Source organism: Poecilia formosa, unplaced genomic scaffold (assembly GCF_000485575.1).
Source record: "Poecilia formosa unplaced genomic scaffold, Poecilia_formosa-5.1.2 Scaffold38, whole genome shotgun sequence".
In the NCBI taxonomy this organism is placed as follows: Eukaryota; Metazoa; Chordata; class Actinopteri; order Cyprinodontiformes; family Poeciliidae; genus Poecilia; species Poecilia formosa.
In genome coordinates this window covers 3,206,036-3,222,740 of record NW_006799977.1, presented here as the reverse complement: position 1 = coordinate 3,222,740, position 16,705 = coordinate 3,206,036, and the positions used below count along the sequence as shown (strand labels likewise).

At 34.6% G+C, this 16,705-nt stretch overlaps 1 protein-coding gene across 1 annotated transcript; it reads right to left on the bottom strand.

The window, feature by feature from the left end:
• Window positions 1-6,329: 6,329 nt before the first annotated feature.
• On the bottom strand, window positions 6,330-15,503 carry LOC103137274 (MOB kinase activator 3A). The gene is made up of 4 exons (XM_007550942.2): window positions 15,269-15,503; window positions 12,579-13,119; window positions 9,237-9,439; window positions 6,330-6,767 (listed from the first exon to the last, which is right to left on the bottom strand). The coding sequence occupies exons 2-4, from the start codon at window positions 12,994-12,996 to the stop codon at window positions 6,738-6,740; spliced, it is 651 nt and encodes a 216-aa protein (XP_007551004.1). The 5' UTR covers window positions 12,997-13,119; window positions 15,269-15,503; the 3' UTR covers window positions 6,330-6,737.
• Window positions 15,504-16,705: the final 1,202 nt, after the last annotated feature.

Genomic DNA, 16,705 nt, shown 5'->3' with positions numbered 1-16,705 from the left:
TTTCTTTAAAATATATATTTGTGTGTCAAAACCTACTTTTTCCATCCTCCCCGAGCTTGCCTGAAGGAGGAGAAACGTGGAATGTGTATCCAATGTGAATATCCTTGTAGAAATAACACTAAAGCTGCAACTTAAATAGAAATATGTTCACATTTTATATAGATATATTGAGTTATTGCTATTGGCTGTAGAGCTCTTGCTAATGAAGATTTAAAAAATATAGGTGTAATACCAGTCAGAAGTTTACATACCCTGACTTTCATAGTAATTTTATGAAACTGAGTGATGGGATGACATAATGCCCTAAGTTGTTTTCACCAACAGTGATTTAGGCAAAAAATAAAAGACTGAGGGCTTAAGGAAGGCGGCGATCCAGCTTTACAAGAACTGGACACACATTTTTACATTTATTGTGGATTTTCAAAGTCTTACAGGCTATAATATATCATAGAGGACATATACATTTCTGCTCATTCATCATGTGAATGAAGGAGAAACTGATGGTGATACAACAAACAACTTTAATCAATCTAGAAAGAATGATGTAATGAGCAAGTTTTAATTTAATTGTGATTTATTGTCATAAAAAGGTTAGATATGCAACTTTACCTCCATTGATATCTGATCAAATGTTCCTCAACAAGTTGCACACCAACCACTTACTTTTTACAAAGAGCAGGAGCTTCTTAAAGAGACAGAGGCGTCAAATTGCAAAGTCATATTTGATAAAATGAAACATTTTTAACAACTGAAAATAACATAGTTACTTGATTGTGCCTGGAATATACATAATACTGCCCATTTCAGAAATATCATATATCTTTGAGGACATTCATGATCTTGTCGTGACCCGAAGTAAAGATGAGTTTGACGCTCCTCCTTTAATGGGTTGTGACGGTTTAAAGTCAGATGATTGAAACTTTAGCAGAGTTTGATGCACAAACTTACATCTAAAACAGTTTAAATAAAAGATTAAAGCTTATTTGGAATCTCTCCAACATTTCTTTCTGAAACTTTTGGACCAAAAGCCGAGTCAATTACGAGAAAATAACATGTTTAAAGAAAGTTGATCAATTCTAAGAAGACCGGTCAAATAAAGTTGACTTCATTGCGTCTCACTAATAAATAGCATTGAGTTCACTACTTTTGGTTTGACTATTGAAGAGTAATTTTCAATAATCTGTTGATTGAACCATTATAATTTTTATCATATTCAATGAAATGTATTTTCTGAACAAGACAAATACTCTTAGCTCTTTTATGTTGGTCCAACCAGGATGAAGTTACAAGATTTTTCATCATAAAAGATGTTACAATAGATTAGTAGATTTGTTTCTCTGACTTGTTAAATGTTAACTTAAGTCCAGGTTCATAGTGCACACATATTCCAGTACATGGTGAGTCTGCTGTTATTTCTGAACGGGGGATTTCCCTGTGGGATCACTACATCTGCTTTCAGGTGGACTGACTTCAAACATGGACAAATTCATTTAAATATAACCCCAGCATGACGGGATCTGCTCAAATTAAGGATAAAATTAATATTTTAATAACAAATGTTTTCATTAAGTACCAGATAGTCAGATTTAATAACCAGTGACAATGTTTCGGGTTTTCTCCAGTTGAAACGTGACTGCAGGCGGGTCACGTTCGTGTCAGTGGGTTCATCCCAGCCAAGCAGCCTCACAGCTATTTTAGTGTTAGAATTCCTCGAAGCATTGGCATGGGGGAAAGGTTTGGCAACTTTATTCCTCTCTGGAAACATCATTAGCTCTGGCTCTTTTCCTTTCTTTGTGCCTGAAATCTTAAAAATATGCCTACCGTTCAACTGCATGCCTCAGCTTTTTTTCCCCTAAACTTCTAATAAAGTATTTTTGGTCTAATTTCTAGTCCAAAATATCTTAGCACACTTAAAATAATAATAAATAGAAGTAAATAATCCAGAATATTGATGAAGAAGTATTAGTTTCACTAGCAGATTAAATGTCTTTTTATAAGTGAAATAATCTGTCAGTGGCCCTTTTTTAATCAATAGTAAGGAATTATTTATTTAAAATGAGCTCTTATGTAAAAGTTAGTTGTATGTTAGTTTTGTCTTATTTCAAGTTTGAACTTGAAACTAGATTAAATTACTTAGTAAGGTTTATTGTTTTTGCAGTGAGATTGACTAATAATGAAATCATTTGCAGCCGAAATATAGTTAGCAATGTCAAATTAAGCTCTGCTGGCTGTCCTTAAACTAATATTATTATCTGTAGCTTTGTTCTGACAGATGGCACAAAAGAAAAACCTGGTGTAAGTTTATTTTTTGGGATTCAGCATTTTTGAGCAAACAACCCCTTCAAGGTTGTGCGTTGTTTGGATTTCTCGAATCTTTGAATCGTTGGAAGGTGAGATTGATGCTGATATAGTGCAACCACGTCTCAGGGTTACATCACCCAAAAGTGAAATCATAGACAAGTGTAGCTGCAATGGTTTCAATAATCCACACCTCATACAGATGTTGTGTTTCTGTATTTAGCCACAGAACTACGAAACACTGTGAAAATAAAACATACATCCTTAAGCATAAAAGTACCATAAACACCACCATTACAACAAGGAGTTTTCAGCTAGCCACCTTCTCCTCTGTGAAGAAGATCCTATAGATTTTAGGAGACAAAAAGAACAAAACAAACAAAAAGACACTGATATATGGATGAGTGAAGTGGTTGTGGTGTGAATCACACCTTTACTTCTGCGCCTGTACAGTTTGGTTTCTGGGAATCTCCCGGGATGACTGTCTTTCGGTTTCTAAATCGGTTTCTGATGCAACTTGGATGCAATTTGTTTCTTTAGCTTATAGTTTTTACTATTATTAGTGCCCATATAAACAACACCCTAAGGATAATATATTTTATTCTCTAGCAAATGGAATCGTATCAAGTTTGAGCCCCTATTATCATATTTAAAGTCTTCAGAAGCTAAAACATGTCCACCAAATGAATACTATTCTATCTATTAACTTTTTATTTTAATAAATTACTCTAAATTACATTCCATAGGAAAAAGAGAAAAGGTTTAATACAACATGAAATAAGCAAAATATAAAATTCAATTGCTTAATTTGACTGAAGGAGGCCAGCGCTGAGAAGACTAAACAAATTTACCCGGAAACACAAAATCCCGAAAGAAACATAAAGATAGACCATTAAATAATGTTTGACTTAGTGTGTTTAGAACATATTTGTTGTTGAATATGCTCAGGTCTATCTTAAATTTTGTTTCACTGAAGCGTTACACTTTCTCGTCCTTCTTTAGCAGAAACAAGTTCTATTTTATGCAAAATGTAACGCTATTTTATGCTGCATGTTTTGTGGGGCTGAAAAAAATGTAAACTAATTTAGCAATTGATTAATTGTTAACTGGAATATACAAACTCAAAAACAGTACAACTTCTGAGAAAATAACTTATTCAGTGCAGTAATTAGGCTAAAACTGTACAAAAAAAATCATTTTAATAATTTTTAAAAGCCCTTATCTATCAGTATGTTCTACCTAAAGCTCCTCAAGTGGCATTTTTGGTTCTAATTGTCCTATTTTGTTATCCAATTAGCAACGGGTTAGTACAAAAATGAATCAATTTATCTAAATAATCAAACATATACTAAGGGATGATGATTTTGCATTTTAGGCTATAAAATGTTTATTTTCTTATTTATAAAAGTAACTGAATTGTTTATTTGCGTCTTTTTCATTAATATTGAAATGAAAAATCTGTAGAATGTGCATTTTTAAAAAATCTAATGAATGGTCAGAACAATCAGCTACAAAAATAATTACTAGCTGCGTCCCTAATGATTTGTTTTCAAACTTACTGCCTCTTATTTATGCAACTTGCTTAATTAAAGCAGAAAAGTGCCTCCACATCCATCCAACTAGATGTTTTTGTTGCTCTTGTTACTGCGGTTGACCCGGTCACGTCAGGCGGAGTTCATTCACAACAAACTGTCCTCTGTTTCCATCACAGTACAGTCTGCCCTGTTTCTTACATAAGCAGCTTAATCCAGATCAGGTCTGCGCTTCATGCCTATAACAGGCGCAATGGGCGGATTTTGTAAACGCTGCAGCAGCAGAGAGGTGACTGGGTTTCCCTGGATGCAGGCAGGTGTTGGTGTCTGGAGCCCCCTAGCGGCGGGTTGAGGACGTGGATTTTATTTTTTATTTTCAGGACATGTGGCGCTTGTCACGTCGCGTGAGGCTCAGGTCTCGTGTGACCTTCATCTGCTAAGCTTATCAGCAACCAACACCGGCGGGTTGGACATCTGAGAACCGGAGTGAAACAGAACCCGGCTTTGGTAGCGTCTGGTCTGGGCCGGCAGACATTTACTGGTTCCAACGCATCCACTTAAATCAGGGGGTCAAAGTCAGTTTCATTTTGGGCCAAATCAAAATTCATAATGTTCTTAAAAAGCCGATTGTGCCAGAATACATAGATAAAACCCATCAAACTGTTAAACAGCTGTTTATTCCGCATTCAATAACTTTTTTTTTTTTTTTTTTTTTACAGACCAGTAAACAAGCAGACTACAACTGAAGGCATAATATCTTCACACTGCTCAGTCCCTCCAGGATTTTGTGATTCCTTTTGTGGTGTTTGGCAATCAAAATAATAGATTTTGTGGTGCTAAATTAGAAATATTTGTAAGGAAATTTTAAAATATTGGTGCCTATATATGCTGTTAAATGTGACTTTTTATTACTTGACATCAAATAAGACTGATAGCAGTCACGTAAACCCAATATTTTGACCAATTTTGAGAAAATTTTGCTGTAAAATCAGAACAAATGAGAGGATCTATTGATTTTTTTAACTTTACGGATTGGTTGTGAAAAACTGGAGGGACTTACTGGTGTAATTTGGAGTCTAGAGGGCCACAAAAAAAGCTACGGCGGGCCAGATTTGGCCCCCGGGCCTTAAGTTTGAAAGTTGTGACTTAAATGGTTTAACATTAAAATAAAAATGAGTTATCCTGCTGCTATGCAGCATGTAAACCTAATAATCAATAAGTCAATTAATCGCATGATAAATTAAAACAAACTCAATCATTTTAATTTGTATGATTTAGTATTTTTATTTTTTTTCTACAGAAAACTGGATGACAGAAGTCTTCAGTCTTGAGTTTTGGTCTCAGCTAGCCCTTTTTCTGAAGGACAATTTTGTTTACAGAAACTTTTTCCCTCCATTATAGTTTAGTTGTATTTTGTTGCTAGTTTTTTATTAGTATTAAAACTGTAATATGAAACTTATTTAAAAAAAATATTTTTGCATGTTTTTAAACTGTTACCATATCATGACAATATGGTAGAAGACAGATAATTTACCAAAAACTGAAATGTGAAACATTGAGCTCCTCTGCCATCTCCCAGCTCCAACTAAAAACAACCAATCAGAGCTGGGAGGCGGGTCTTAGCAATGTCAATCAAAATCTCATCCTCTTACCCCCTTGCTCTCAGATGGCTTAAATGTTATGAATGCTAAGGCTAGTTAGCATAGCCACACAGATAAACAGTTTTTCTGTAACGACAAATTGTTTCTCTGCCATTAGTACATTTAGCAGCGAGTACATGAGGATGATTAACAACGCTAAGTCCCTCCTCCTGGAACCGATTGGTTGTTTTAGCTCTGGAGCGTTGCATTTCTTCAAATGGCAATAGATGACAGAAGTGGAGATCGATGTTTCCACATTTTATCTCACATTATATGACATGACATGGAGACAGTTTTAAAAAAATACATTCAAAAAACATTTATAAAAGTTACTGCAGCTTTAATTATTTAGTTTTATTAGTTATAGTACTAGTTTGAGTTGTTTTATACTTAAATTTTTAGATGCAGAACACAAAAAGTCAAAGTATTGTGATTATACCTATATAACCAATTTTCAGTTAAATTATTCTGGAACAATCATCTGACTTTGGCACTTTGTCCCAGCTTTTGCTGTCGCCATTTTACGGACAGTTTTAAGTACCGCCGCGAGGAGCATAAAGTGCCATAATTTGCTAACAACTGACGTAAACTGCTTGTGTGGAAAAAGTAAATAAAAAAAATCAATTTCATGTCAGTCTGAAAAAAATAGATTAATAAACAGGAAAATGAGGAGTATTATATCTGTATTTCAGTAAGTTGTATAATCATTTTCCCCATTAATTACTGTTTTTATTTATTTCAGTTAAAGAAAATGTTTTCCCAGTTTCAGGTTTTGCCCTTCAGTCAGTTTTAGTTTAACTATAATAACTTTGCTGGAACCCAGTCAGTGTTGATGTAAACACAAACAAACCACTTCCACTTAAAACAGATTAGAAATCACTTTAATGTAACAACATAGTGATTTTTAAGACTTACAGTCAGAAATAAAAATCTAATTTCAGATCATTTTAAACCGAGAGGAAGGAGATAGCCTGGTGGAACAATTGAAATAAAATAGAAAAACATGAACACAAACATACGCCTCTTAATACTGTGGTCTGATAACATGTCTGCAAGAGCTTTTTTTTCTTTTGTTTTTTTTTTCTTTTTTAAAGGAATAGTTTGCCTCACACGAGAACATTCTTGTTGAAAACCTAAAGAATGTGGATAAAATAGATTACAGTACTTAAATATAAAAATAGACTCTGGATTTCTTTGCTCCCATTTCTCTCTCTGATTCAGTCATGGAGATGGACGGATGGACGTGTCCAGCGTGTCCTCAGATCCCTCAGTGGCACATTCGAGCAGTCATCTCTTTCTGTGGAAACAAACAGCGAGTCGATTATTAGAAACGCTACATATAATCAGTATTAATGGCTGACTCTGAAATAAATTAACTTTTCAATGATTTTCTGATTTATTGAGCTGCACCAGTAAAACAAGTTAATTCCTAATAAAGCTCTAATAGAATAAAAAAAAACTTTAATTTTCAAGGCATAAATTAATTTAAATGTGTGAGTTCAAGAGTATTGCTACATTTTTTCTGAGTACAACTGATTATATTTTATTTTAAAGAAATTGTTCCATTCTGCTGATTTTTTATTCAACTACTGAAACCTATTTCATGCAATAGTAGAAACACATAAAATTACAAATAGACAAATTATTTAATTCCTTTTTTAAATTAGAAAATAAACATTTTATTGGCTAAAATTATAGCATTCCTTTGCTGCAAATGATCAAGTGTACTTAAACGACACATCTGATCTGTTGATTAATAGATGGAGAGCAACAGGAGCTTAATCTGAGATTTATTTATTTTTACAGATCAGATTTATTTATTTTGAAGCAGGTGAATCTAAAAATGTCACTTCAGGAGTTCTGGGTAGAACATTTTTTGTACAGTTTTGGCTTAATTGCTGCTTTAAACATCTCGTTCTTTCATTTCTAGTCAAAAAACAAGATTTTTCTTTATTCTGCAAGTTTGTATCAATCAACAGCTAAAACCAGTTAATGTTGCATGCAAATATTGATAAGAAATTGTGAAAATATTGTAAAGAATTTATATAATTATTACTTTTAAGGTGCATTTTCCCCTCTAGATTGGTTGAATTAGGTCAGCATGGTGACTCTGTGAGGCTAAAATAAAATTTTTTCTCAACTATTCACTGCAGGAAACATACATGTGTGATTAAACAGATAATATAATTTTTTTTAAAATCATTTTTCATTGTTAATCTTCCAAGGTGGTGAAATAAAGTCCTGATTTTGAAGCAGCCGAGTTTTTCCAGACCTTGATCACATGAAAAGACGTCGATGGATCAAAAACAGAAAACAGGTTAAAGGTTAAAGCTCTGAGTTTACAGCTCTGTAAACTCAATCTGATCAGGGAGACCTACTTTGCAGATCCGAGAAATGTCAAATCATGTTGCTTTAAATCCATAAACAGTTTCCTCAGAGGGGGGAGGGGCCTTCAGTCTGAGCATGCTCAGTAAGGCTGCAGGAAAACTGCACTGTTTGAGAGAAAACCTTAGTTTAAACCCAAATAAAATGTCCCAACGTTTGTTTTTGCAACATGTATGAAAACGAGTCAGTCTGCAGAGCTGCTGTGTTTACCTTCATGGGTGGAAATTTACATGTTTTTGCTTTTGGCTGCACAGAGCATTTTGCATGATTCAGATTTTCTCATTCAAGCTGAACAGCAGGGAGTTTATTTTTACCATCACTCACTATGACACAACAGGTACATCTCAACAAACCAGCATATTATAAAAAAAAGTTAATGAATTCAGTTAAGCCAACTAAGCCTACTATTGATTATTTGAGCAGTACTTGGTTGGCTCTCGTTCCACTCCAGTTCTATCATGGTCATTAATCTATGTATCGGTTCTTTCATCCCCATAAAACTCACCATCAGAAGGAAACGGCTTCACTGGCTTTGGATGTGTTAGGCCAGCAGACGATTTAGCCCCAAATCATCATTCTGAAAGCTCCAGCGAACCTCAAGACAGAGTGTGCCTCTCCACTTTCTTTACGACCTTGATTTCCAAATTAAAAGCCTGATTTGATTGCATCTGAGCAACAGTCTAGTCCTCTTTACCCAGAGTTCAGGACACTTTGACTGTGGCTTTCCCAGGTACTTACAAATCTATGCCTTAAAGTTTTTCCTTCCACTCAACTTTCCAAAAATAGATCTCTCTGAACAGCCATCTTCTTTAACAATGACTCTTGTTGTTGACAATATTTTCTCTATTTAAATAATAATAGATAATTCAAATTCAATTAAAAATACTTCATTAATCCAAAGGGAAATTAAATACTGAGATAATAGTAGTATTATAATATTATATTATATTAGCACATTATTATTGATATATATTGTTAATATATATTATTATATATATCATGAATATCATATAATTACCTAGATGTACTAAAAGAATCAAATGTTCAGGTATGTTGTGAAATGGTGGTGCTTTTACGCCGTTTCACCGCTAGGGGCGCTAAAGCTTTGATTTTAATTATTTGTTTTTCCCAAATTCCTTCCACATAATACTTTTACTTTTTTATCTAAGACATACAGATTTTTAAGTTAATGTTAAAATGAAAGTTCCTTTAGAAAATAATCTTGTCTTCATTTGTAAATTTTAATATAATTTAACCAATTAAATCAAATTAAAACAAGGATCTGTAATTATTATTTATTAGGTTGTTTGCTCTCTGATTTGCCCCCATTTGAAGCCTCTCTGGTGTTTAGTTTGCTCAGGTCCAGGTGTGTTTGACTCACCAGGGGTTCCAGTTCTTTGTGGTCCGTCAGGTTGAACTCAGTGACGAAGTAATAGAAATGCTTGTAGCAGGTGTTGACGTGCGCCTCGGCGCCCATCTGGGAGACCCGGTCGAAGTGGTGGATGTAGACGTGGACAAACACCCGGAACAGACGAGACAAAATCTTCTTAGCCACCTGCATGAAGCACTTAGGGAAAGGAGTACCTGGGGGAGCAGCAGAAGGAGAGACTCTCTTTCTTACTGTCTGCACCAAACATAAAACATGTTCACAACAAACTACCTAGTAAAAAGTTACATTTTCTGTTCGTCTGACTGCAGTTTGCTTTGACAAAATTAGCAGGAAGTAGTTCACATCAGCGGTGGTTTCTATTCATAGTGCACTGGGCATGGTGTGACCCATTTTTTTAATCCACTGCCTGGATGTTTCTGTTGTAAAGTCAGCTGCTGAGCCGCAGCAGAGGCCATGCATACATGCAGAGATAATAACGTCCAGACGAGAACGCCACTGCCGCGGATTTACCGAATCCTCAACGTCTGCGATGCGAAACGCAGAAGGTAATCTAATAAATCCAGCCTTGAAATACAAACGCTTCATATTTTGGATTGCACAACTATTTTATTTATTTATTTTTTTCCACAGGTTATTTTTAAAAGTTGCTTTTTGCACCAGAGTTTGGGTTACAGATGATTATTTCAGGTTGAACTTTATTTTGATTTTTATTCAACATTATAAATAGGCCTGTTGCAATAAGCAAAAAAAATCAATTAATTAATTGGATCATGAATTAAACTCAACAATTAGCATGATTTAACTTTTTTCCTCTTTCTACCAAAAACTGGATGACTAAAGTCTTCGGTCTGGTGCTTTAGCCCTTTTTTGAGGGACAATTTTGTTTGCAGAGACTTTATGATTAACTTTATGAAGCGTTTTGTTTATTTTCCAGCGTTAAATGTTCATTAGAATTTAAAGTTTATTGATCTTTGTAAACGTAATCTTGCATTATTACGTCATGGTCTCAATTTCTCTGCACAGTAACTGAGTCAGAGTAAAACTAGGCTACAGTAAACAACAAGCAGTGTTTTCTGTTTAAACAACATTAAACCATAACCTCATACTTGGCCATTGCAGCTCTAGGGCTATTAACGACTTTCATGTTGTCTCTACAAACAATCTGCAAATTATCTCATCTCAACCTTCTGCATTTGTAATATTATCTGAGGCGATTGTTCCTTTTGATTACTGTCTGTCTTTGACATTGTGTTTAATTTTCCCACTGCGTTACTTGTTTTAGTGTTTCAAGGTTTCTAAATTATATTTTTGCTATTAGAAGCGACTGCGGCAAAAATAATTTTCCTCTTATCTAGGCTACAATCAAAGACACCCTGTAGAAAAACATTTTTATTGACACTAGAAAACCCGTTTGTCTCCATGCTTCAGCTCGTTTGGCTTCGTCTCAGGAAGCTTCATGGTGGAAAAAGCGTCAAAAGAAACTGGTGATAAATGTTGACTGTAGAGCTGCAGAGGAGGAAGTGGTTTTCTTTCAACACCTTCAAGTTTAGCGAGAATAAACGGAGAGTTCGGACTGATGGGAACCACAGAAACTCAAAGGCCACACGTGAAGAGCAGGCGCTGCTGATGAGCGGATAAGGACACAATGGGTTGATTTACCCTGCTGAATGAGCTCTATGTTTCATTTTCTGTTGAATATGAGTTTTATGAAACGGTTAACATGAAGGTTTGACTGCAGAAGATCAAAACAACTTAGATTCATCCAGATTTATTCAACTTAACTGAGGATAATGTGAATATCTAAATAAAACCAGTTTACTGTACACAGATTCAGAAATAATAAGTTAAATAATCGTACTGTTACATTTTCAGTATATACACTGATTATTTCTACATCACTCATCAAATTTTTTTTTACTTTTTTTTTTTAGAAATGTATAAATTATTTCATAGGGTTAGGTCACACTGTTGAATCTTAACTCATTTAATATGTAAATATTTACAATAATAATGCAGAATGCATTAAATGCTAATAGTTATTGTTGAGAATAATAAAACTAAAAATGTGCATGCATTTTCTAGGAATATTTTATCCATATATTTTATATCAAATCTGCATTTCTAAGCAAAATTAATCTTCACTATAAGAACATCAAATTACAGATAGAGGAGTAAAGATGTAATGTTTTTAGTCTTTTATTTACTTTTTATATAAACGGAGAGGCTTTCAGAAACCGAGATTATAGTAATCCTTTGTTATCATGATGATTTAGGAAGCCATTAATGTTAGCCTATTTTGTGTCTGATGTGATGCAGAAGAATTAAAGCTGCAGTATGCAACCTTTAAATAAAATAAATGTAAAGTTTTTCATTGTTTATTTTGTATGAAGCTAAAACTGCCACTTGACTATTTCTGGGTAGAATATATTTACAGACAAAAGGTTTTTTGGCCTTATTACTAACTATTAGCTACTGCCAATAGTAGCTAATAGCTACTGCTAATAGTTAGTAATAACTAATGAGCTAATGTTGCCCTTTCAGCAAATGGCTGTTATTATTATCTGTTTCATACATATTTTTTTACATACTGCAGCTTGAAAGTGTATGTGCAATTTTAAATTGACATTTATTACCAGTGTTACTGTACTCAACATAGACGATGGTTTATCTGCAAATTTAAAGAAACAATTTACTCAATGTCCCTTATTTTAATACAGCAATTCCTTCAATATTTAACTATAAAACAGGAGAACAGATTAGGTCTGTTGCAAGAAATCAATTAATCACATGATGAATTAAAACAACCTCAATTATTTCAATTTGTATGATTTATCATTTTTTTTTTTTTTTCTTCCCAAAACTTGTTTGTTAAAGTTTTTCGTTTTGTTTTTTTGTTTTCACTTAATTTTTTTTTTTTGTTTTTTTTGAGGGCCATTTTTGTTTCCAAGGCTTTTTTATTTCTTTTGTTTTTTTTTTTTTTTTCTTCAACCTTAGGCTTTTAAGGGTTGAATTCGGGGACCTTCTTCTTTTTAGTTGTTTTTTTATTTTTTCCGGGGTGTTTTTTTTTACGGGCCCATTTTTTTTTTTTTTTTTTCGCCCCCTTTTGTTTTTTTCAGTTTTTTTGTCTTTGTTCTGAATGTATCCATCTTACCGCACACCTCCTAGTTTTTTATGTTCATTTTATTTCTGTTGAGGTTATTCGTTCTCTTATCCGGTTATTTAACACTACTTTGTTGGTTTGCAAATATAGAAAAATCAGTGAATAAAATAAAATAAATTAGCGAAACTCAAAAAAAACAAAAAAACAAAAAACCCACAAAAACAAAGACTCACCGACGTTGGTGGGGAAGATGTTCTCGTTGTTGATCTGTACCTCGATCCAGTCCATGAGCAGGCTCATGTACTTGGGCGCCGACAGCGCGGTCGGCCTCTTGTACTTGTGCTCATCCTGCCAGCGGTACTCGTACTTGGGCCCGCCGGACATAACGGGGCAGGTCTGGTCGGTGCAGGAATCGCTGATGGTGCCGTAGATGAGGTTGATGCGGTTGAAGAAGTCGACCACGTGGACGGCCACCCAGTCGTTGAGGTCCTCGCCGTGCGGCAGCTGCACGGCCTGCTTCAGGTCCAGGCCCGCGTTTAGAGACGCCTGCGCCTTCTTGTGCAGCTCGAAGCGCTGCGTGCCGGGCTCGAACTTGCGTTTGGGCCGGAACGTTCTGTCTTTGTTGAAGACTTGCTTCAGGGCCATAGACATGGTCGCCTACGACGGATCCCTCTGGTGAATTATTTACTGTGGAGGAGGACGCAGTCAAAAGGTTGCGCAAACAACCTTTGCAGACCTCAGTGTTTTCAAACCGTTTGGCTTCTGCTTCTTAACCTGCATCCAGAAGAAATAAGAATCAGATTAGACATTAAAGTAGCAAAATATAAGGTTGCAAATGTGGTGCGAGGCCAATTTTTGGAATTCTTTGAGGTTTGCTGCCAATTATTTCACCCCAAAAAACTATAAAACTGAATAAAGACTTCAGATTTTTTGATGGGGGTAAATTACAGGAAAGCACACACCGTTGGTTGGTGCATTCATCCATTTAATGATTAAGAGAAAAAAGTAATTTTGTGACAAACGTCAATGGTAGCAGATCAGTGAATTCACACTGCTGAACAGAACTGGGTGTTTTTGATGCCCCAAACCGGCTCATCAACAGAAATAAAACCTAAAGTTCAAACACAAATCTGAATATTGGCTTCATTTTAAAGTTGACTGTTTCTGAGGCGACTGTATAAAGCTGCAGACTCTCTAAGGTCCATAGTCCAAACCCGTTCTGTTTCGCACACAAACAAATTAAAAGCTGCTTGAAAACTCATCTGGTTCAAATCTGAGTCAGATCAAACTGCTGTTCTCATTGATTTGGGATTGAATTAACAGACTAAATACACATCAAAATACAAAAACATCCACATTTATTATTTTCAGACTATTTTTTCTTCTTGAAAGGTAATCTATAGTAAGATAATATTAATTTCCAGTAGTCAGAATCCAAAGATTCTACATGATTTTAGTTATTAAACAGTTAAGCATTATTATCCACTTCAGATTTCATCTCAAATATTTTAAAAAGTTTGTACTTTTATACTTACTATTTTTTATTCTCGTCTTTAGTCAATCCTGTTAATGTTTTCAACATTTTTGGGGTAGATGCTGCACAAATCGCAGATCAAAAACAGAAAATAATTCATAGTTTAATATTCTCTATAATATTCTGTCACAGTTTTTAAAACTCTGTATTCATAAATTTGATCTTTTAGTTGATCAATTAACTGAAATATTCTGACAAGTTTCACTAAAGGATTTTTGTTGAACATTTTTATCACGTCTAAATATATCTTTTAATTAAGCATGATTTTGGGTCACAGTTTTTTCCCAGATTTCGCTAAATGACCCCAGAACTATTGTTCATATAGTTTAAAATCAGTTTTCATCAGATGTCAGGAGACATGCCTCAATGACCACAGTTTATTTTTGATTTCAGGAATATTTTCATGCTGTAAAAATTACTATCTTTATAGGAACGTCTCCATGGATCCTGGTGGAGAAAATTCTTTATCACTTTGCACTGGAAAAAAAAATCTCAAATATGGATCAGAATCACGGTTGCTGTTATTTTTTGAGACTTCAAGGTTTGTAGAATACCCACTGAGAAATTAAAATGTGCATATATGGGAAGGGAAGAAAAGAAAAATCCACTTTTTGTGTTTTTAAGAAGCAAAAATAGACATAAACTACTAAAATGACCACTAAAGGGGTTTACAATTCTGAATTATCATGAATATTTGTGTGTAAAAATATATTATAGTTATGGCATTTTTGTGTCTCCAATGAATACAGGTGGGGCGCAAAAGAAGGAATCCCCCTCCTTCCCTCAAAATGTTAAATGTTTAAAACGAAACCCAACTTTATCGGCTACAAAATAGTGCCACCAATTTCAAATACATTCAAAACAAGTTAAGTAAAGTCAATAATTAAGGTGAAACAGCGTTACTTCTACATTAAAGATGAAACATGGAGTCTGCGTGAGTCATTTCCTACTTCAGAGCCCTGAAAGCTTACGATGCACAACCTTTAAAACGACGGAACCCGCCTTTAGCATCGCAACTTCACACTAGTGCCGTTATTTAGCCCTCTGTCTGAAGAATGAGCACCACCCCCCTCATAACAATGCGGATTTGTGTCGTTTTTAGCTCATTTTCCAGGATGAAAGCCCCGGAGATTAAAACAGCGGGGCACATGACGACTGTTGGTGAAGTTTGTTCTAGACGCTGCACAGCGCGCACGGACTTGTTGCTCAAAAAAACAACAACGAAAAATAAAATAATAATGATAATAATAATAATCATACACAAGAAACCTTATATACCCACAATTACAATTATCAACCAAATCAACCAGAAACAACATCAGTTATCTGAGACGGTCTGATCAAACGGTGACGAAACCGCACAGTTGAAAGGCACTTTCCCGAACTTACTTGTTCCGCCTTCCTGTTTCCTTCGGTCTTCTGCCGAAAGATTACACGATAACTCGTCGATAGCTGTACGTCAGTGATATGCGCGACCTACATTATGGGTTCAGGCAGCTAAACATGCTGCAAAGACGGCGATAAATCAATAAATATGCCACTTTAATGAAGAAACTAACGTCTGACTCCTCCCTGCGATGCGAAAAGTACACCACCACAAAGTTAGCGGTAACGCTAGTGACTTCCGGTTGAGTCCTTCAAAATAATCGACTTGAATTTTTCCACTGGATTGTAACGAATTTATGAAAATATTGTTGCTTGGATATTACATAATGAATCTTACCCAGGTTGTACATACATGAATAAAACTTTGGGAAAAATTTTATTATGGAATTAGAGATGAATAGAAAGTGTTTCACACATTCTCAGTAGACAGGCATTTGTACAGATTACAGATTAGATAAGAGATTAGGGATCTACACATATCTTTTAAGATGTTACAACCAGTCAGTCTACTCTAATAGCTAGCTTGTTGTTTATTTAAAACACACCAGAGAAAACAGAAATGTATATGTAGAAAGGAGTACAATTATATTTTTCTTCTTCTACTGCTTCTTGTTTTTGGGATTTCAAAATGTACCATATGTCTAATCGGTACATATATGTATATAAATATGCAATTTGATTAAATTTAATAATTTACTTTCTCAAAGTAAATTATTATAATCTTTTTTTTTTTACTGTGACTAAATCAAGTTGTCAATGTCATTTTATACAGAGAATAAAGCTCATGTAGATTAATTTATATTGTATCTTTTTTTTAAACTACCGAGACATATTATTTGAATCGCTTATTATTTATGTAAAATAACCATAAGCAACTACATCACATATTTTAGATACAAATCCGTAGTACATAGAACGAGAAAACCTTATTTTGAAAAGCCACATTTCAACTTCCGGTCTTGTTCAGCGTTGCCTGGCAAGACAGAGGCACTTCCTCTGACAGTGTGTTACAGAGCTTGTCAGACTAACCTCATTTATTTCATAACGCAGTCTAAGTAACCCACAGTATATCCTGTTTAAACCACAAATAAATAAACAACTCTAGATAACTTTTTATTGCTCGTAAATCTATTAAAATACTCACAAAACATGCATTTTACATGTAAGGTTCAGGTGATCAAATACAATAGAAAAAACATCCTTAATGACTTGTTGGTATTTTTACCCATTCATCTGTAGTTGCGGTCGAGTTGCAAAGGTAACTGGTCCAGGACAAAAAAGTTAAAAAGTAGAACTGAAGTCCTGACGTCCTTTATAACTAATTTTTTGGGTAAATGAAGCGTTCCCACTTCATAAATAATAGTTTCTCAAGAAAAGAAACTATTGAACTTTCCTCCCACTTTCCTGTCAACTTTCAGTTTCAGTTAAATTCAGTTAATC

Coding starts and splice junctions, on each gene's coding strand:
- LOC103137274 (XM_007550942.2), bottom strand. CDS start 12,996: ATGTCTATGGCCCTGAAGCAAGTCTTCAACAAAGACAGAACGTTCCGG. Junction 9,440..12,578: donor CATCTTCCCCACCAACGTCG/GTGAGTCTTTGT, acceptor CTGCTCCCCCAG/GTACTCCTTTCCCTAAGTGC. Junction 6,768..9,236: donor ACAAAGAACTGGAACCCCTG/GTGAGTCAAACA, acceptor TTGTTTCCACAG/AAAGAGATGACTGCTCGAAT.